The 21,945-nt window shown below is 37.6% G+C and overlaps 1 protein-coding gene across 6 annotated transcripts in view; it reads left to right on the top strand.

The window, feature by feature from the left end:
* The first annotated feature begins 406 nt into the window (after positions 1–406).
* DTNA (dystrobrevin alpha) overlaps positions 407–21,945 on the top strand; it is a 341,889-nt gene continuing 320,350 nt past the window's right edge. For all 6 annotated transcript variants that reach the window (XM_036753027.1, XM_036752990.1, XM_036752997.1 and 3 more), the window contains exon 1: positions 407–589. In XM_036753027.1, coding sequence (XP_036608922.1) covers positions 573–589 — 17 coding nt within the window. In that variant the 5' untranslated portion in view covers positions 407–572. The remainder of the gene's footprint in view (positions 590–21,945) is intronic.

The raw sequence follows: 21,945 nt of genomic DNA on the forward strand, positions 1-21,945 counted from the left end.
GCTTTCCCTGTACAGGAATGGCAGTCAGAGAACATTCCTTCGTGGGCAGCCAAGTTTGGAAGTTAGTTTGATTTCTGGCTAGGAGAGGAGGGAGTGGGGGAAGGGAGGGCAGAAGAGGGGGAGTAGCAGAATGATTTGTCAGCCTGGTCTTTCGTTCCCAGCCTTTCAGTAATAGCCATCAATGAAAGCATCCTCTTTCATCCATGCAGGGACAGGTAAAAAGACAGCTGAGTAAATCTGTATTAGATATCAGAACGGAAGCACAGCCAGGGCTGGGGGAGAAAGGGAGGGGACATGAAAGCTTGTGATTGGTGAGTTCACCAAAGGCATCTGCCAGTGGGACTTCAATGGAATGTGAAACCAAATCATTTACAAGTTAAAGATAGACACAGTATATACCCAGCTCTGGAGACAGGGATTAGGTTCATCTTGCTCCCTAGAATTTCAGAAAGTTCTGTTTTGATCTCTGTTGTAATTAACTCTTTGGTCAAATTTTGTCCTAGATTTTATTTTCTCCTTTTCGTATCCATACAAATTTTGGATACATTGGAATTAAGGTGATTTAGGAGGTGATGGTGCATACACTAGGGTAAGTAGAAAGCTTTGTTTTCAGGTGCAACTCTTTAACTGTTAAAGTTAATTTGGAATTCTTTAAAGAAAGGAAAAATGAAATAATTTGGGCTTTGAGTATCTTAAGGGTAACCATTCCTCTATCCTTCTAGAGACATTTGGATTTCATGTTTTAAGCCACTGAAAGAAATCTTTGTAGTTTTTTTTTCTGTAATGTTTGCCAATCCATTTTAAATTAATCTGTTCTACCCTTTGCTCTTCCCCCAGACACACACACACACACACACACACACACACACACATACACACACTTAACCTACTTCTAACACACCAAATTTGTTTAATTAAAATATCAGTAGTCTGACACTTTAGGATACTAAAAACAAAGAATGTCATCTTTGCAGTGTGTTGTGGGGGAAAGTGGGTTATTGTTAGGTGGGTTTGATACTTCAGAAAAACTTTGTGATTTCTCTTGCATTATACTTCCTAATTTGCATAGCAAGAACAAGCTATTTGAAAAGTACACAGAGCAACTAGAAGATAATTTCTTACCTAATCTTAAAAAAAAATTAGGGGACAAAAATAGCACCTACCATATAGTAGATACCCAACAGGTACTTTCAAACTAAATGGTGAAAATACACAGCTTTCACTGGAAAGTGCTTTACTTAAAGAAGTTATTTTCTAATAAGTGTAACTAGTAATTCCTAGCATATTCCCTTAACTAATCCCTCAGGAAAAAAATAGAGCTGATATTTGCTAAATCACTACAAAGATTTGATTATATTGCAAAGTGTGTGTTGGGGGTGTAATTTATTTTTTTTAAATTCACTGATCTATATTTTAAGGATTTTTGTGCTTCTTTTAGATGAGGGGACAGAGGAGCAAAATTGCTTGAGAATGACCAGTTTCATTTCCTTGCACATTTTGACCATGTATAGATTTTGATTTTGTTTTGTAAAATGACCTCTTGGCTCTGTTCTTTACTAGCTGCTCTTCCAAACTTGCCCAGCACTCCTTCTGGATAAATATTGTCCATAATTGTCACAGGGTACACAATGTGAATTAGAAAGTCTTTATATGGGGAAAATAAATCTGCTGACACCGTGGTTATAAAGCCCCGTGCTAAAGACAGTTGTTAAGTATGAAAGTTTAATCTTTGCTCTATTATTTAATCTAGGCTCTACTAGATTAAATAAGATTAAAATAGAATAGAACAATGGGTGCCTTAATCTGGTTACTTTGCATGTGCAAATAATTTTCAATTTGGCTAAGAAAAATAGCACCTAGTGTTAAGGCCTCAAAAGGAAAATGGATGTTAGACTAATGATCTATGGGGAAATTTGCCTTTTTGCATTTTTGCAGGGGGGTAAAGGAAGTGGCAGCAATTTAGTAATCCTGAAATACTTCCTAGAGGTATAGTACAACAATTTCTGAGCAAGATTATGAAAGCTAAGTAATCTATTCACCTAGTGGTGTCTCAAACTCTAACCTTTCTCTATTAAGCTTCTCAAAAAAGGACCAGATATCAGTTATCTACAAGTTAGTGTTATTTCAAGGGAAAGTATGAGAATCCCAAGGGTATTTGTACTTTAAATCTTATCTCTAACTATGAAGAGAAAGGCTTTGTTGCCTTTTATAGATATTCTAGCCAGTGCAGTAGGGAAGGATTTTAGTGGGCCGACAAAAGAGGTTGTAGGGACAGGGCCTCCTCTGAAATCCCAGGACCTAGGCAGTAAGCAGTAACCAATTCTATCTACCTCTAAGCAAATCATTCAGCCAATCAGCACTGAAATACTATGTGATAGAGACTGTCCTGAACTCTGAGAATGCAAAGAAAGGCAGTAACTTAGGCTCTGTCACCAAGGCAAGTCTTGTGGTACAGAATGGTGGGAATTTTCCCTACCCACTTTGTAAAATTAATTTCCTTTCATATTTGAAAAAAATCACCATGTATTCTGGCATCTGTGGCAAATTACTCAGCTCAGTCCTTCCTTTTTGGTGTGAAAGATTTAAGTAACATTTACTTTTCTGTCAGAGCCTCCCTTTACCCCACTTGTGAATTCCTTCCAGTATTGTGAATGAATGAGTGAATGAATGAATGAAGCATTTAAGTACTTACTATGTGCAAAACACTGTCCTAAGTGCTAGCCATACAAATAGAAAAGCAGGGACAGCCCTACATTCTAGGAGCTCACATTCTAATGGGGAAGACAACTTACCCTCCTCAGACAGCCTCAGAATTGCCTCTTTGTGTGACTTCAAGAGTTTGCCCTGGAAACTGCTGTTGAGGATCAGGGGTGGACAGTGGTAGGCTGGTAAATATTTAACAACTGTTTTTCTTGAAGGGGGATAGGGAATGAAGACATAGCAGAACTTTTAAATATTAATCTCTATTATAAACATTTTTCCATCACTTTCATAAGTCTAAACAATCAACAAAATCAAGCTCTAATTTGTAGTGTTTGCTGATTTCTGAGGTGTAAATATTCACACTAAAAATTTAACAATTGGCTCTCCAGTATGAACTGTTTCCATCACATCTCTGGAAGTGGGATATACAGTTGAAGCTACCCTATAATTCATGGGGTGGTTACTTGTCTGAAATTTCTAGGTGTACTCTCACTCTATTCTTTTTGACTTTCTTGAGCGCTTTTCGTAAGACAGGAAGTGACCCGTACAGAGCTTCTGTTTTTGGAGTAGGGAGGGATGAGGGATTTAAATTCTCTTCCTCTATCCCCCTCCCCCTCAATAAATCATTGACTGTAAAAAGGGAGAATCCCTATAATTAACCCTCTTTCCATGTAAACACTACCCCTCCGATAAACTTAGACATTCTCCCATCATTTTGGGTGACAGAGAGTGACCCTCATACTATTAGGGAAGTAGATGCTGATCTCTTCTCAATTATACAGGAGTGGCTTATACCCTTGTTTTTCCCACCCAGTGGGATTCTGGCATGCTAACAGCAAAACCGAGCCAAAAGGAGGTCAGAGACAAGCTCTGTGTGTGTAACTCTGTGTGTGTAACTGGTGTATTTCTGATGGAATCTCAAAGTCCAGTATAAGTTGTTTTTAACACTGGTTGTGTTTTCCTCTTTAAGATACTGGAGAGTTGACTGTAGTATCAACTTACTTATCCTTATACTCTGTCCTCTCAGGCACAACACTTTTAAATTTCAGCAAGTTTTCAACATATAAACGTAGAAGTGATAGGGAAACAAGGAAGAATAATGAATCCTCACAGAGACTATTAAATTAACAGGAAAATTGGTAGGGAGAAATGTTGCTTTGTTGTTTTCACAGATATTTTAAAATTGATTTTTATTATATTTATAAATTTGAAACATTTTAGGAGGAAAAAAATATCCACTCATATCTTTGACTATTCATAGAAAGTCTTTCTTTTCCTTTTTGTATTTACCCTTTGCTTTCGCATTTTAAACTACTCATTCTTTAAGCCTTTTTGTTATGGCTGAGTTGTTTCAGTTGTGCCCAACTCTTTGTGATCCCATTTGGGGTTTTCTTTGTAAAGATACTGGAATAGTTTGACATTTCCTTCTCCAGCTCATTTTACAGATGAGGAAACTGAGGCAAACAGGGTTAAGCGACTTGCCCAGGGTCACACAGCTAGTTAGTATCTGAGGCCAGATTTGAACTCAGGTCTTCCTCACTCCAGGCCCAACACTCTATCCACTGTGTCACCTAGCTGTCCTTCTTCAACCCTGGGGCCTATTATTTAAAAGATATCATTAATATTGCAGGTCCTTTATATCAAGGCTTAACATGCAATGTTTTTTTTTTTAATTTCAAAAATAATGATTCCATTATGCCGAGGGAGGATGTGCAAACCATGTTTGAAATGTGAATAGAAAGGAATATTAGGCATGATGAAGCCACCAGGTATCAAAAGGAAGCATAGTCAAGTGGCAATGATTGAATAATAAAACTACCGATCTGATTGGCAAACATGCTGAATGGTGAAAATAAGAAGATATGCTAGCTTCCAAATTCATCTCCTTGAACACAAACTCAGGGTCAGCAGTCAATATATAAGGTTACTGTCTGAAATCATCGAGGTGCCAAAGGATGATAACTGAGGTAAGGTAAAGGGGTTGTCCCAAACTGAATAAAAAAGGGACAAGTGAAGTTTTAGCCATTTAAGGACATGGAGAATTACTTTCAATCCACTGGATCCATACCATTTAAAAAATGGGAATAATTTTTCTACTTAAAGGCAGACTATAAGTCTCTGTTCACATCAGATGTGTTAGAGGGGGGAAAGTCGTATTTTGTCTCCATTATGGAGATGTTTGACTTGTCCTCATATGCTCGGGGTACAAGGAGCAGGACTTTAAAAAGGCAACAATTTGATATCTTGCTTCTTAATCTCAGGGTAAATTTTTGCTAGCTTGTTTCATTCAAAACTATTCCCATTTGTTATAAAAGTATGTGTGGCATAATCCCAGAAAAACCCAGTAACAAGATAAACAAAATCGTCTAAATACTACAGTCTGCTAGTATAAAACTTTTATACTAAAAATATTCCATGTATTTTGTGGAACTTTTCTGCTAAATTTTAACATAAAATAGGAATGTTGAGGAATGAAAGATAGTGAAAGGAATTTGTTTGGAGTATGTAGGAGTATGTGCCATTTACATATATGTATATATATATATATATACACATACATATGTATATATACGTTAAAGAATAATAGATTTAGTGCTAGAAGGGATCTTAGTTGTCATCTAGTCAAACACCCTCATTTTACACCCGAGGCCCTTCTGAGGACATGCAGGTGGTAAATGACAGAGCTTGGATTCGATCCCATGTCCTCTGATTTCAAATAGAAGGCTCTAACGCACCGTGTTTTCTCGCTTAATAGGATTCTAGGTAAATGGTGAAACACTTAGTTGGATTAACAAAGCTGTATCCTTTTCTGCATGATCTTTTCTATAACCTAAAGAAATATGATGGATGCTCAAGGTTTATTAAACTTTCATGTATTTCTAAAATATAGATTTTCTGTTAAAGACATTTAGCTCCATTTTTTAAAACTTTTCTACCTTCTTGTGGTTCTAGTAGAAGGACTGGCCAGTGACAGCTCAGTGCTTAGGAGCACATACTTCATATTCTTCCTGAGGTATTCGTGTAGATTTTGGTGAGACCACTTCCGGGCTTGCACAATGAAGACTCCACTTTAGAACATTGAGATGTGCAAATTTAGAGACATCTCCATTCCAAATGTTCATATGGACTATTTGTGTCTGGCCTTCTGAGCTTATAATTGGTCTGATCAACTACAGCCACACACAATATACCTTGACTCCAACATAGCAATGTGACTTTGGTCCTCTTCAAGAACTAAGGATAACAACCAAGAGCACTGGCAGGAATTCTGTGACTATTTCCCACCTACTTAAAGTGTGACAGAAAGGGAGATTTTACTTAGCTGTTGAGCTTGGTTGTGCACACAGAAGATCAAATCAAGCTCTGTCCCTGGCTGCATTTCAGTGAGGAGGAGGAAATCCTATAAACATGTGTGTGGGAAGAGAGGTTTAGGCCTTTATCACCCCACACCAGAATGGAGCCTTGAGCCAATAACATTATAAAAACAGCCCCAGTTATTCAGAGATTCCACTAGAACCCTGATGGGAGATGTGATTAGCAACTCCTTGAAGACTCAACTTGCTCCTAGGAGTTGGGATAAGGACTTGCTGAGTTAATATGGGCTATATATTGAGCCTCATTTGGGATAGAAATTTGGCCCCGTACATTTATGGGGATCTATCTCATCCTAGCTCTTTTGTTTTTGTATTCCTTAATTTTCAGTATCTATTTGAGAAAAATTGATAGCGGGTTTTTTTCTTGCTTTTGCTATAATTTTTCAGTTACTTTCTCTAGTAGGTTTCCTTTAAAAGTCAGACAAGTTCCTTTTGAGATTATTTTTGCACATTTGAATTTTTAAATAGTGATACTGGCTATATTGCTGAATCCTTTTCAAGTATTGATATTGATCCCTCACAATGTGCTGCTCCCTAGTATCAGTCACCACTTAGTATCTCCTCTATATCATTCACTGACCTAGTTATTCACACCCCAATGTTACGGGGTGTTTTTTTTTACATTTTTTCAATTATCAAGCATTTCTTTTTTCCCCTCCTGCCCCCCCATCAAGAAAAAAGAAAAAGAAAAACAAAATCCTTGTAAGAAATAAGCATAGTCAAGCGAAATGAATTCCCACAGTAGCCATGTTGAAATATGTGTGTTTCATTCTGCATGTTAGTCCATCACCTCTGTGTTAGGAGTACTCCAATATCATTTAGTTAACATCAAGTAGCTTTTACATTTACTGAAAAGATAGAACACTTTTAGCTTTTGTTATATTTTATATATTTATATATTATGTAAGTAATATATAAGTATATTTATATACTTGTTTACTGAAAAGAGAGAACAAGGCTCAAATACAAAAACATACCACCAAATCAAGAGTACATATTCCCTATGCCATTTTGGTCCCTGGAGAGCATAAGCTCAAATTTCAAACAGTTTCTACAAAGTATTAACCCCTTGCACCCAGTGCAGCTTCTGAACAATATACTCCCTTCTTACAAAACACAGCATCTTGGCTACCAGGATGAGCCACTAATGGGATGAGTCAAGCAAGTGACTCCTCAGCCACAATGGTGCACCAGACTTGACTGCCAGCCAACTGATACGGATTCCAGTTCTTGGACCTCTGGTAGCTTGTACTTCCAGCCTTTGAAAGCTCACAAGATCACAGCCATTTGCAATGCTCTTTGAATTCAGTTTAAGAAAGAAAATACAGATTGGGGAACAGAAGCAACAGCAGGGCTTTGTGCTCATGTAACACAACCCAGGTGGACAGATAAAGGTCCTAGGCTTCTCTTGCCACCTGAAGGCTTCTGCCATTTCATCCTTCTTACTTGAATGCAGTCAAGAAAAGAGAGAATGATTTACCCAAGTGGTGCCTTCTGTACGCACACCTGGTTCTGCCTCAGCAGCTGCGGAAAAGGCTCCACTTTGCCACACAACGAGTGAAGGAAACAGTCATAGAATCCCTGCACCTACATGCCCTGAGCTAGGTCCCTCCACTGTGCATGCCTGAAAACGCACTCACCAAACATCTACATGACATCCAGCAAGGCATGACATATATACCTTAGGCATTCACCAACCACTCTCTTCATTAAATATTTTTCTTTCTTTGTTCCAAGGAAGTAAGCAGATTTCTAGACTAGGAAACCCAAGATGACTACTGGGCTATAGTCCAAGGTTATCTGTTGTCACGTCCAATGCTTCACGACCCCGTTTGGGGTTTTCTTGGCCAAGATACTAGAATAGTTTACCATTTGCTTCTCTATCTCATTTTACAGATGAGGAAACTGAGGCAAACAGGGTTAAGCACCTTGCTCGGGGTCATGCAACTAAGAATCAGAGGCCAGATTTGAACTCAGGTCTTCCAGACCTCCAGGCCCACTGATCTTTCCATTGCACTACCCAGCTGCTCTCACTCAAGATTGTAGCTCACTTAAATATCTTGCTGTAATCACACAGATTCATCTTTATCCAGAATTAGCTTCTCACACAAAGAGTTATCCCAGCTTATCTGAATCCTTACTGCAAATGAACAGACATGTATGGATTCACCTTAGGTGGTTACCCTCCCTTCCTCTGCCTCTTAGAATCTGTAGCTTCCTTCAAAGCCCCCGAAGAGCCATTAGGCCTTTTCTTATCCTCCCTACATAATGATGATAGTGATAATGGCTAACATTTGTATAACACTATGTGCCCGGCACTGTGCTAAACACTTCATACTCTCATCTGATCCTCACCAGGAACCCAGGCGGCAGGTGCTATTGTTAATCCCATTTTACAGAGGAGGAAACTGAGGCAAACAGAGGTTAAGTGACTTGCCCAAGGCCACCCCGCCAGTGGCAGAGGCTGGGTTTGAACTCTGTTCTTCCTGAATCTAGGTTCTGTGCTCTGTCCATTGCACCACCTAGGTGCCCCCAGCATCCTGGTGTTTCTCTTCCTCCCCCTGAAAAGTTACTTTATTTTGTATATACTTTAAATCTACATGTTGTTTTTGCAAATTAAAAGTAATCTCTTTGAGTACAGGGATTGTTTCATTTTTGTCATTTTATACCCAGTGCCTAGCAGAAGTATGTGACCTATTGTAAGTGCTTAATAAATGCTTATGGTTGAAATGATAAAGACTTTGTTTTGAATAACATTAGGAAATTAACCACGGTAGGACCATGATCTCTTAAGTACTTCCAAAATTTTGATTTGGACTAGAAACCTCCTGAGATCCCTCTTAGCTATGAGAAGACAAGGTTTACAGGGTGTCCCAAAAAGTTTTAATCTGTTCAAGAAGGAAAACAAAAAAAAGCAAAGAGGAATGAAGGCTCAAAGAGGTAGTTTTGTAGCTCTAGCTCATAGCATGTGTGTGTATAGCTATTCATTCTTGGTGATGTGGGAGCAGATTATTTGTTTTGTTTTGGATGGGGGAAGGCAAGGCAATTGGGGTTAAGTAACTTGCCCAAGGTCACACAGCTAGTAAGTGTATCAAGTGTCTGAGGTCAAATTTGAACTCAGGTCCTCTGGACTCCAGGGCCGGTGCTCTATTCACTGTGCCACCTAGCTGCCCCAGATTATATTTTTGAAGTTGCCTTCACTAGTCTATTTGATTTTTAAGACTCAGGGAGCATTTGCTATCCCGTGGAGATTTTGCTGCTCCCTGGGTCTTTATCACAGCCACAGTTTTCCTATTTTACTCTCAGCCTTGCCAGTATTGGTAGATGCCCTGGCATGTAGCTTCCATCTCTTCTGGTATGCAACTAGTCTTGTCTGTGGACAGTTACTCTGGTAAAAACTTTGAGAAGAAACAGGTGCTTCCTTCACGGGTACAAATATTAAACAGCTTATTTTGTGTAAAGTGCAGATAGCAAGTATTATAGCTTATTCCTGTTTCCATTTTCAAAGAGTTGCAAAAGAGTGTGAGAAAGACAAAAATAAAATCCCTAAGCACATTTTTTAACACAGGTCCCCTTCACCAGTTATTTTTAGTGCAGGAAAGGTATTGAACTCAGGCCAGGAAGGAACAGAGTGGCAATGATATATGCTATAAATGCATAGATTTGGGCAGTTTGTATCATCCGACCATACCATTTTTTCATTTAGGTTAAAAAAAAACTTTGAGAGGAGAAAATAAAATCCAAACCAAGGGTTTCAGAGATCAACGAAACACTTATTCACAATGATTTTCCTAAAGTCTTAGATTTTTTGAAATTTTCATTTAATTCATCCTTGAGGAATTGTATGAAGATTGGGAAGTACTGTGAGTTGCAGGCCACAAATATATGTTTAATATCCTTAGCTTAAAAGTTATAAAAAATTTTAATATCTGTACTACCTGTCTCATCGGATTGTGTGGGAAAGACTTTGAAAACCTCAATCTACCTTGTAAGTGTGATTTGTCATTATTATTTCTTTTGAATCCTTGGGTTTTCATTGTCATGGTCAAATGAGAAATAGTGAAATTTTGAAAATGTCTTTTAAGAGTTTTTGACAGAGGAGGAGAGAATAGCTTGCCATGATTTGCCACACAGATTGCAGAAGAACAGATTTCAAGGAGTTCAGAGAAAGGACAAGTGGGCTCCAGGTAGCCTGAAATTGTACCGAGAATTTAGCCTAAGAGCAATGAAAATTTCCAAGAATTAAATGCTTATGACACAAATGATTCTCATCAAAGGGGGGAAAAGAAGGAATTATGTAAAGAAATTAATGTTGGAAACTCATTGGCCAACTTAGATTTTCATAATGATATGTAAAATATGGATAAAGGCAGAACATAACTGAGAGGAAAAAAAAAGTCACAATCCATAGTGCCAGCAGCACTACTGACCCAAATGAGATGAAATTGGTGACTCCAAAAAGGGGTTTTTAAGCTATGTTGGGAGCAAGATGAAAAGCTAAGAAGAGGGAGTTCCAATCCTTGGAATAGATGGGTCACTGATAACTGGTAACTAGACAAGGCAGGACTACTCAGTCTTTATTTTATTTTTCTTAAATCAAAGAGAATAATCTTCAGAATGGGAAAGATAGATTAAAAAATAGTTAACAGGTAGTTAAAATCTATGAAAGGTGAGGAAATAGCAACATAGCACCTTATTGTTAAGTTGTGTCTGACTGTGCGACCCGATTTGGGGTTTTCTTAGCAAGGATACTGGAGTGGTTTGCCATTTCCTTCTCCAGCTCATTTTACAGATGAGTAAATAAGGCAAACAGGGCTAAATGACTTGCTCAGCTAAGTGAGTGTCTGAGGCTGGCTTTGAGCTTAAGTCCTCCTGACTCCCGGGTTGGTTCTTTATGCACTGCAACACATATCTTTCCAAGAGAGCACCTACCTGATCTCAGAGTTGTCACCTCATCCCTACAAACTGCTGCCTAGAGGGCTGAAAGAATTGGTCGAGGATTTTTGAGTTGATGTCTGCAATCTTTGGAAAATCTTTTAAAATGGAAGGGGTGTCCACAAGTCTAGAGATAACCAGATTTCCTGATTTTCAAATGAGGGAAAGGAGGGGAAGCCTTCAAACTAAGGGATAGTAAGCTTGGCTTTGATCTCTGGAAAAAATTCTATAATTCATTATCAAAGGCATAGTTTCTCAGAATTTTGGGACTGATAAAAAATATCTTGGCATAATCAAAAATCAGTCATGCTAGACTAAAGAAATTTCCTTTATTTTTTTGTTTATCAAGCTAAGAGATTGGTAAATCAGGGAAAGTATTCTTGTACTTTAGCTAGGCCTATGACCAAATCTCTCACAAATCCTCATGGACAAGATGGAGAGACATGGACTGGGCAGATTCAGAACTGTTTAGACCCAAAGAATGGCCAGGAGTGATTAATGACAACCAGGTCTTTACTAGAGCCTTCCAAGGATCTATTCTCAGCCTGAGGTTCCAAACTTTAACAGCTCATGGAACCCACAGTGTATTCTTCCCCTCTCTCCCTTGATGTTGACAACAACCTGGTGCAGGACTTCATTTCCTCACACTTTGACTGTTACAACAGGCTGATTGGTCAACCTGCCACAAGGTTCTCCTCACTCTGGTCCATCTTCCACTCAGCAGTTAAAGTGATCTCCTTAGAGCATAGGTCCCACAATGTCATCTCCCTACTCAGTAAACTACAATGACTCCAGGAACAAGTATAAAATCCTGTTTGTCATTCAAAGCCCTTCTTATACCGTACACCCCAACCCACCCAGGATTCTTCCCTTCAGTGACATCAGCCTCGTTGCTGTTTCTCAAACAATACACTCTATCTCATGACTCCCTATGTATTTTCACTGACTATGCCTCATGCCTGGAATGTTTTACCTCCCAGCTAAAAATCTCACCTTCTACAGGAAACCTTTCCTGATCCCCCTTAATTTTAGTGCCTTCCCTCTGATGATTATTTCCAATGTATCTTGTATATAGCTCATTTTTACATAGTTGTTGCATGTTGCTTCCCCCGTTAGACTATGAGCTCCTTGAGATTAGGTATCTCTATTTGAGTAGATAGCTCTAGCACTTAAAGTAGTGCGTGGCACAAAGTAGACCTCTAACAAATGTTTATTGATTAAATAATTTTTTCACAGCCCCCCAGGCCAAAAAAAATTCCCAACAGTTTCATTTATTGAATAATTAGGTCCAAATAATAAGTATTTATGTCCTAATAACTTAGCAGTCATTTGAAAAAATAGTACATGTAAATGGAAAGGAGTTTCTTTTAAAATTTCATTCTTAAATAACCGTTATTATTTACTGATGTGTTGTGTGTTCCTGTTTGGCACTGTGCAATGTCTTAAACCTTGGAATCAGATTGGACACCACCAACTTCATTTTGTGATCCACATTAATTTTTACGCAGTACTTGCTTATTTATCACAGCAACTGACCCAAAGTCAGCTACATTCAAAGGCTGCAAACAGAAAAGTTTTCAAAGTTAATGGCTGAGATAACAAGTAAACAAATCATCTCAAACATTCAAGAGATGTTATTGAAAAGAACATAGCATGAGCTAACTTTGAAACTGTGAACTGCCTTAGGAGGCATCCCAGGAGTCCACTGTGACTGTGGAGAACCGTCTAGGAAGCTCAGGTATATACAGTTTAGCCTTTTCATGAATGACTGGGGAGAAGATAGCATGTTTTCTTCAGGCTACTTTAATAAAAATATATCTACAACAAGAGACTTAATAATTCCTACTCTACTGTTCTAGGCTCAGACCATAACTGAATTATAGTGTTCAGTTTGGGACACCACATCTTAGGCACAACAGACTGAAGCTCAGCCAGAGCAGAGCAGGCCAGAATATGAAGGACTATGGCAACCCAGGATGTTCATTTTGGAAAAGAGAAATCTTAAGGGTGACATAATAAGTATCTTAAGTTATGTGAAGGCCTGCCACAGGGAAAATTATTGCGCAAGTATTATGCTTGTTCAGAGAATGGAATTAGAAGCAGTAGGTGGAATTTATGGTCAGTTTTTGTCTTGAGAGAAGGAAAAACTTCCTAAAAAGTCCAGATACCCTGAAAGAGAGTGAGCTGCCTTGGGGACCAGTAGATTCCCCATCACAGGATGAGGAACTAACTGGGTGACCACTTGCCAATTACAGGTGTCGTAAAGAAGTTTCTTCTTTAGGTTTGAATTGAAATATAAAACCTTTTTGATTCTTCCCCACTCTGAGATGCTATGATTCTGTGAAATACATTAACTGAGTTTTTATGAGTGAGAAATACTGTGTATTTAGGGTTTAGATTTAAGGCAACAAGATATATTGTACAGCAAGGAACGTTAAACAACTGTTTGAACTTGTAGCTTTAAATTGGGATTTTTCTTGCACTTTCCTAATATGTGTATGTATCTTCCAGACATTAGAATTAAACCAATAATACAAAATGTCAAGATAGATGGGGGATTTGGAAACACTAGAGTATCGGTTGTTAATAACTGTGTAATATTGGATACATAATTAAATCTTAAGCATTCTAAATTCTCCTTGGAGGGTGAGGCTAAGATTTAAACAACAAAACAGTTTAATCCCAAAACACAAGTTTTCATTGACCTACTTACAAAAGAAGGAGTCCTTTTCCATTGTAGCAATATAGGTTTGTTCAGTGATCATGATGAAGTCATAGAGAAGGGAAACAGGCTATGTTCAGCATCCCACAAATTCTCAGTTCCAAGACAGCACAGAAAACCTGCATGGCATACTGGATAGAGGAATGGTCTTGAAGTCAGAAAGATCTGGGTTTGAATCTCACTTCTGATAGTTACTAGTTGTGTGACCCTAGGTAAATCAGTTATCTCCTCTGAATCTAAATTTCCTCTTTATAAAATTTATATAAAAATTTATATATAAAATTCCCAATTTATAAAATAAAGATAATTGCTTCAATAAATGAGATAGTGCATAATTTTTAAAGCTTTAAAGCACTATATTCCATTACTTTTAATATTTCATTTAAGTTGAGACTATTAGTCTATAAAGAATGTGGTTAGTTGTTACTTACGTTACAATTCACTTTTCCACCCTTCTGTAGAAAAGATTTCATGAAAAGAAAAAAATCGTTTTAAACATCACCCATTTTCCTGAATTTTCCTATAAGTTGCCTTTCTTTTAATCCTTCATCTCTCTTTATTTCTCTTTCATGAATTCCATGAGAAGGCTAAAAGCTGGCCAACTAATTGTTATCAATCAGTAATCATGAGTGAAGCCCATTAGTAGGGGCTTGTGAACTATAGCATTAGAAAAACAACTCCACAACCCCTCATGGGTTAATTTACTGCCATATGGGAACTTGATCTGTCAGTGCAAATGGGAGCTTGGTAGAGAAGCTTCAGAGCATGATAGATCAAGAGATAAGAGATATAAAGGATCTACTTCCTTCATAATTGGTAACTGATCTCAGTGAAATGCCATGACTGCCAAAAATGAATGGGTTCCCTGAATTTTTTTGTAGTCCCTGGAAAATACTACTTAACCCAAAGAAGGTTCTGGAATTAAAATTATTTCCCTAAAGCTAAAAGAATACTCTACTTCTGCTTCATTCAGCATTTTAGCCCCTTTTGAAATAAAGAGTATTTACTTAGTCCATTTAAATAGGACTTAATGGCTGTATGCTACCTTCTCCCATGAGTGCCTTTGAACAACATCCCCACACCCCGAAAATAAAAAAGTGTGCTATGAAGAGAATTCATCTGAATAGCAGACAAGAAGTTCTTAGCCTAACATTTTTACCTTTAATTAATATTCGTTTATAGTCTGCCCTGGGGCTGGGCTGAGAGTGTTTATTCTCTAATGGTTGTAATAATGCCCCTCAAATTTCATTACAGAATAGTTCTGAACATCATATCTCACCACTGTGTTAACATTGCCACCTCTGGAACTCACAGCTATTTGAACAGCCTCATGGCAGTACTCACTTTCTTGTCTAGCCAATCATTAAGCTAATTGCCTCCATGTTCCGAAATCACACAAGACACAAGGCGTCTGAATCTAATAGCACAAATAGTTGTCCAGGACATGGGGATTACTTCATTCTCTTGTAAAAAGTATGATGTGACCATTAAATGTTCACTAACAACCAAGACCTCAGATCTCACTCATTTTAGAAAAAAAAATTGGTACCTACGGTATTACCAGAACATTTTTATAAAGATATGAAGGAAGTATTCAACTTAATGAACCAGAGTCTCCTAGTGAGCAAGTTCCATTCCAACTTGGAGCCCACAAGGGTAAATGATTGCTTCAGCGGGCTAAATAATACCCTAGTGGCCTCAAAAGACAGAGTGCAGCTTCCAGAAGGGTCTGGTGTATTGTCAGAAAATAGCTTGCTCCCTAGATGAATCTCTTGTGAATCACCCATAACATTTCCTAAGGAATTTCTTGGATGCCATCCACAAATACCAATTGAGTTTGACCTTTATTAGTTTAGGAAATTTGATAGTGTCATAATTTGAATTGATAAATCTGCTGTGTCTCACAAGTAAGAGGTATAATTGATGGAAAACATGTGTGTGTGTTTTGCTTTAAAACCTGATTAGGCTTTACAAGTAGAAAACTTAGGTAAAATAATTACATTTTTAAAATTACATTCAAGTTAATCAGAAATTTCTTTTCATGCCTCTCTGTAGGTATAGCTAACTTCCTCTGAGTAATTATGGAGGCAGCTCCTTTTCTTAGCTCTTCTTTGGAGTTTTAGGATTGTACTATCTAGACTTAGAATAATTATTATGAATCTATGAAATACCCACTTTCCCCCTCTTTGATCAACTAAATTTATGGTTTTGTATATTTATCTTAGCCAATCATATTTTTTACAAGAAATTATGAGAGTTTAATAGGAGGAGAAAAGCACCGATTGGCCTGATGACATTAGGCTACATTGTAGACCTGACTTGATTATTTCCAAGTTAAAGATACTGCTTCAGATTTTCTACTCAACTATTGCTGGTGATCTGATGATATCAAATAAGCAAATGAAAATGCAGCTGCCTGGCTTAGTTATATATGCATTTGCTAAAAAGGGAAGCCAAAATATTTCACATATAAAACTTCTAAATCAGAAATAAAATAAACAGTTCTGCCACATCAAGGAATGCTTATGTTAGAATATAGATTTATGAGGAAGTAGAAAAGTGAAATAACAGGCACAGCTTGGGCTGACTGAATCCTTGCATTGGGAACATTTTTTAACATACTCATAGCAGTTCTCTGATAGTTGCAATAGAAGGAAATAAAGCACTCTCCAACTAAGCAAAGCTTTGTGTTACTCAGTATACAATTAAATTTTTTTATGACTACTCACGATATCTCATCAGAAGATGAGTAACTTGTCCTCTAAATAACGTTTCCCAGTCTGCATGAGTCATCTGGATTACTCTTTGTCTACATTTCTAAGAGGAAGAATAAGCCATGTAGAATTTTGGAACCTTGGAATGCAAGTTAACAGAATGTACGTTACAGGTTTGATCAGTTTTGATCTGCTTTATGTCCTAGACCTAGATCCATACCCCAGAGGGATAGGGCACCTCACATTTGGCTGTATTAGGACTCTTATATGGTCAACATTGTCCCCCAAAAGCAGGGGATTACATCAAAACTCCTCCTGGAGCCCATAACAGTTTTCCTAGCCTTTGCAAACACTTGCAGAGTCAAAATGCACTTCCCAGCTATTCCAAGATCCTCCTTATTTGTTCTGTGGGGCACAAGATCTTGCTTCTTTACTAGATAACCTAGATTTACTCTATGAGAAAGAACCACTCCCTAGGTTCAGTAGTTCAGTACTTCTTTTTCCAAAAACATTAGGTCTGGAATCGGAACTGAGTGCATATTCTACCCCTGAAGTTACTATGTGACCTTGGTGAATCATTTAGAAAATGAGTTTTGAAGATAGCTTATGAGGCACTTCTTGTCCCCCCTTCTAGCTTGCCACTGGACTTCAATGCTGATGACTTCCTGCAACTCTTCCTCGCTGAAATCTGATTCATATGCTAGTCAAGGCATCACCATGATGTCATTGGTCCCCTTTGAAAATAAAGGACCAACAATAACAACAGCTCTGCGTGGATGATTCTATTGATTTGATGGTCAATGAAAGTGCTTAGTTCAGGCCCTAGCATATCCTAGGGGCTTAATAAATGCTTGTTCCTTCCTTCTCCTCTTTTTCCTCTGTCAACCTTTTGGTCCTGATTCCCCTAAATCAGAACTATCTTCCTCCTTAAATTGTCTTCTATATTCTCTAGGCCCTTCCTAATTATAGTCACAGAAAAGGTGACCCAAATCAACATTTTCACAAAAGGATAAAACTTACACTCTGTATTGGCTACTTGAAACATAACACGTCACCTATCTTCATAAATTTGGTGTGTAGAAACAAACAAGGAAATTTGCATGGATTATTTTGGCCACTGGAGGGCTCCCATATTTTCTCCTTAATTCTGTAAAAAAAAAATGCATTAAAAAAACTAAAACTGCAATGTAACAAATTTAAACCTCAAGACAGCGAAATCTGAAGTTGATTTCTAACTGATAAAAAATATTTACGTTGTTCCTGGGCATGATAAAAATCAGATTTAATTTACTGTCGTGTCAACATTCACAAGAGAAAAGCCAGAAAATGAAACACCATTTTTCTGCGTTTTGTTTATAATTATTGCCATGGCCAAGACTCTCATCAAAATTACTTGTCTAACAATGACAGACTAGGGAAACACTCACCTGAATCCAATGGCTCACATTCTGTTCTCTATTTCTTAGACATCCTCCATTGGTTGATGGACTTCTAGATTCTGAGTCCACCTAGGTGGCTCAGTCGATACAACACTGGGCCTAGAGTCAGAAAGACCTGAGACACTTACTCTCTGTGTAACCTTGGGCAAGTCATTTAACTTCTGCCTTAATTTCCCCAACTGTAAAATAGGGTAATAATAGCACCTCCCTCCCAGGGTTGTTATGAGCGCCAAATGAAATAATATTTGTAAAGTGCTTAGGACAGCACCTGGAATGTAGTAGGTGCTATATAAATGATAGCAGCTAGGTAGCACAGTGGATAGAGCACCGGGCCTGGAGTCAGGAAGATGCGTTTAAATCTAGCCTGAGACACTTATTAGCTGTGTGACCCTGAGCAAGTCACTTAACCCTATTGGCCTTAGTTTCCTCATCTGTAAAATGAGCTGGAAAAGGAAATGGCAAACCTCTCCAGTGTCTTTGCCAAGAAAACCCCAAATGGGGTCATGAAGAGTCAGACACAACTGAAATGACCGAACAACGACATATGAATGGTAGCTATTGTTATTATTACGATTACCTGACCTATCCGACCCACTACTCCCCCTTTACTCACGCTAACCTATTCCTTCTTTGGCTGACACACCATTTCAGTTACTGCCCCCATGCCTTTCACTCATGCTATTGCCTGAACCTAAAATGCTCCTTATCTTCCACTCTGCACATGCACATCCTACTCATTCTTCAAGGCCAAACTTAAATCCTGTTTCATCCATGTAGCCTTGCCAGGTATTCCAACCCACATAGGGAGCTCTCTCTGAACTCCTTTTCTATAGTCAGCACCACCAAGCATACACTATTTATGATAAAATATAAACTCCTCCTCCTGTCTTTTAAAGTCTTTTCTCTGTCAGGCTCCCACATATCGCTCTACCATACAGGACTTAGGGCCATTTTGATTTTGTTCTACTTTGTTTCATAGGTTACCTTGGCAAAAATTTTCATCTTCTAGTTTCTGTTATGTTGTTACGGTAGTTTTAGTATAATAGATATAGACACAGTCTATTTCCAGGACCATACTTCAGACCTTTCCAGTTTTATATCCCCCCAAGAACTTGTGCTCTCCAACGTAGCATTCAAGCCAGCCCAGAAGACTTAATAAACCATCCTTAGAATATATTCTATGACTAGGCAAGGATTGAGCTATTGGGAAGAATCTGGTTCACTCATGTTTTTTAATCAGTGTAGTTAAAACAAACAGTAAAGTTTATCAAAGCAAGTCTGTTATTATTAATGCGGAACTTACACTCATGAGTAATTTTATTAAAGTTTTGGTATTTAATGATATTTAACTTATCTTTAAATATTTTCCACTAATTTTCTTCACTCATCTTATGATTATGAAACACAGTACATATTTATCAAAATAGAGATATTAAAGCACTGTATATTAATCATGACGAGGTGAATATTAATACTAAATAAATCATTTGTAATGAGTCAGTTTTCATGCCAAACTCTTACTGCATTTAAAACAAGCATGCAAATGCTACATTCCCACCTGCATAAGATGGTATACACGTCAAACATTTCACTCTTTAAAAATATAGTTTCTATAGTTTATTGATATGTGTAGGCTGTGGGTATCATGGCAGCAAATTATAATACAAAGAAATATCTTAGGGTTCATCCAGTCCAGTGTTACAGATGAAGAAACCAAAGCCCAGAGAATCATAGTCGTAGAATGCAGAAGTGGAAGGGACCTCAAAAATCATCTAGCAACTCCCCCTCCCATTTTACAGATGAGGACACTGAGGCCCACCATGGTGCCCAAGGTCACAGAATTGATTGGTGATGGGTCAAAACTTGAACCCATGGATCCTTACTTTCAAATCTCATATTTGCTCTATTTGACCATGGTACCTTGAAAAGATTTGAATTAGTCATCCTCTTGTTTTTATCTTTATACTTCAGTACACGCTTCTCTCATTTTATTGTGCTTTCCTTTATTGCACATTGCAGTATTACATTTTTTAAAAAAAATTGAAGGTTTGTGGCAACCCTGCATGGAAGAAGTCCATCAGTGCCATTTTTTCCAATGGTATATGTTCTCATCATGTCTCTGTGTCACATTTTGGTAATTCTCACAATATTTAAAATATTTTCATTATTATGATATTTATTATGGTGATCAGTGATCTTTGATTTTACTAATTGTTTTGGGACATCATGAACCATTCCCACATAGCACAGAATTTAGTTAATAAATGTTGTGTGTTCTGACTGCTCTACTGATTGGAGGTTCCATATCTTTCCTTCTCCTCAGGCCTGCCTATCCTCTGAGATACACTATTGAAATTAGGCCAGTTAATAATCCAATACTGGCCTCCAAGTGTTTATGTGAAAGGGGCAATCAATGGGGCAAATTTAATTTTTATCTCATTTTAAGAAATTGCCACAACTACCCCAACCTTCAGCAACCACCACCCTGATTGGTCAGCATCTATCAACACTGAGGCAAGACCCTCCACCAGCAAAAAGATTACACCTTGCTGAAGGCTCAGATGATGTTAGTATTTGGTTTTTTTTTTAGCAATAAAGTATTTTTAATTAAGGTACATGCATTTTTAGACATAATACTATTGCATACTTAATAGACTACAGTATAATGTAAATATAACTTTTACATGCATTGGGAAACCAAAAAATCTGCGTGACAGTGTGACTTGCTTTATTGTGGTGATCTGGAACCAAATCCATAATATCTCCAGTATGCCTGTACTGCAATAGATCCCTGATCCTTTTAGGGTGTGTGCTTCCTCCTCAGGGGTTGATCATAACCTCGACGCACTTTATCATTCTATACAATTCTTGCCATGTATATTTCCTAAATCCTTAATCAAAATTTCATGCTGGAGACTTTCCTCTGGCTCTTTTAATATATTTTGGCTACCAGCATACAATTGAAGACAGGCTTCTATTACCTCTCAGTCTTGCTGAGCAACTGGTCCACCTCATGTTCTAGTCATATGTGTTTTTATGAAGTCTTTTATACCATTTGTTCAAATATTTTAAATTGTCGATGACATGCTACAGTCTACTCATGCCCAATTTACATATTTCCATTGTATTTTTAGTCTTTCTTAATTTTGATTCTTCTTAGACCGTAATATTACATGATTTGCATGCATATAATATCACAGATGTTAAAAAGAAAGGTGGGTTTGTGAGTGTGAGTAGCTTATGGTCATTGAAAGGACTATGCAATAGTCAAATGTGATCCCTCTTGATCTCTTAATTGTTAGCTTGTTTAGTTGTAAAAGTATAGTAAAAGCGTCTTACACTGATAGACTAGCTCACTGTGCTGCTCACCAACTATATGCTGTCATCTGGACAATGTGCTTTATTTTTAGTTTTTTACCCACTATATTTTTCCTGTGTGGATTGCTAGAAAAGTCTCTTTTGAATGAATATAGCTCTCTAGAGGTTTTTAAAATCCACATAATAATGTTGATCTGTACTCCCTTTATTCCACTGAGTTCATAAGGTTTTAGAATCATCATGGCAACTTTATAAGATAGGACAGAAAAAAAGCTTTTAATCTTTATTCCTTTGATAAAGAAGGTGCTGAACCAAGACATTAGCAATAGTCTGGAAAGTATTACAAGACTGTGTTAACACTAAGAGGCTGTAATTGCTACTTTCTTCATCTGGGCAGCACAGCATTATAATGTTCCCACTGAGCAAGTGAAATCTCAAATCTTGGTTTACAAGTTGCACCAGGTAATGATATCATACAAAGGTTGATATAATGGGTAGAAATATCTAGGTGGTGCAATATATAGAATGCTAGACCTGGAGTCAGGAAGACCTGAATTCAAATCTTCGAACAGCTATGTGACCCTAGGAAAGTCACTGTGTGTCTTAATTTTTAGTTTTATAGTCAACTTCTGTCTGCCTTAGTTTCTTCATCTATAAAGCCAGAATAATAAAAGCACCTATCTCATGGGATTGCTATGAGGATTAGATAAGATAATATTTGTAATTCTTTGCAAACCTTA

The sequence above is a fragment of the Trichosurus vulpecula genome, chromosome 1 (assembly GCF_011100635.1).
Source record: "Trichosurus vulpecula isolate mTriVul1 chromosome 1, mTriVul1.pri, whole genome shotgun sequence".
In the NCBI taxonomy this organism is placed as follows: domain Eukaryota; kingdom Metazoa; phylum Chordata; class Mammalia; order Diprotodontia; family Phalangeridae; genus Trichosurus; species Trichosurus vulpecula.